General features: G+C 59.8%; 1 protein-coding gene across 1 annotated transcript; it reads right to left on the bottom strand.

The window, feature by feature from the left end:
* Positions 1 to 24: 24 nt before the first annotated feature.
* On the bottom strand, positions 25 to 358 carry LOC108381640 (glycine-rich cell wall structural protein-like; the record flags this gene model as incomplete). The annotated part of the gene is made up of 1 exon (XM_017638053.1): positions 25 to 358. A coding segment is annotated over exon 1 (334 nt), but the record flags the coding sequence as incomplete, so codon positions are not given.
* Positions 359 to 696: the final 338 nt, after the last annotated feature.

The following is a 696-nucleotide window of genomic DNA, read 5'->3' on the forward strand; positions in this document are numbered from 1 at the left end:
CAGCCATGCCCATTGCAGTGAGACCCAAGCCCGCATGCACGCCACCACCGAGACTGCTACTACTACCGCCGCCGCCGCCGCCGCTGCCGCCAATGCCGCCAATGCCGCCGATGCTGCTGCTGCTGCCGCCACCACTGCCATTTATGCTACCACCGCTGCCTGCACTGCTATGACTGCTGCCAACTGAGGTGAGACAATGCAAGGTGGCAGCAGCATTGAGGGCAGCTGCACTGCTGCTGCTACTGCCGCCACCGCTGCCACTACCACTGCTGAGGCCACTACTGAGACCGCTGCTGAGACCGCTGCTGAGCCCACCACTGAGGCCGCCTCCAATGCCGACTCCACCTCCGCCACCCATCGAGCCAACGCTGCTAGCGGCGGCGGCTGCATGCGCGGCATGGGCAGCATGGGCGCTGCTGCCGCTGACGATGGCGTTGCTCTCATATTAGAAGCCACCGCCGGACGATGATGGTCATGCATAGTGCGGATAGGAGCTGAGGTGAGGCGCAACATGCGACGGCGTCACATGGCCCATCGAGTGTGGCTGATAGAGATTCGTGGCCGGGTTGCCCCAATTGCCCCATGAAGCGGCCGATGGGAATATTGAAGCTGGAAAGAAAACAAAATGAGAGAAAAAGGGGGAATGTTAGAATTGCATATCGTGCGAGAAAACTGAAAAAAATTGGCAAAAAGTAA

This window comes from Rhagoletis zephyria, unplaced genomic scaffold (assembly GCF_001687245.7).
Source record: "Rhagoletis zephyria isolate East Lansing unplaced genomic scaffold, Rhagoletis_zephyria_1.1 Rzeph_scaffold_23230, whole genome shotgun sequence".
In the NCBI taxonomy this organism is placed as follows: Eukaryota; Metazoa; Arthropoda; class Insecta; order Diptera; family Tephritidae; genus Rhagoletis; species Rhagoletis zephyria.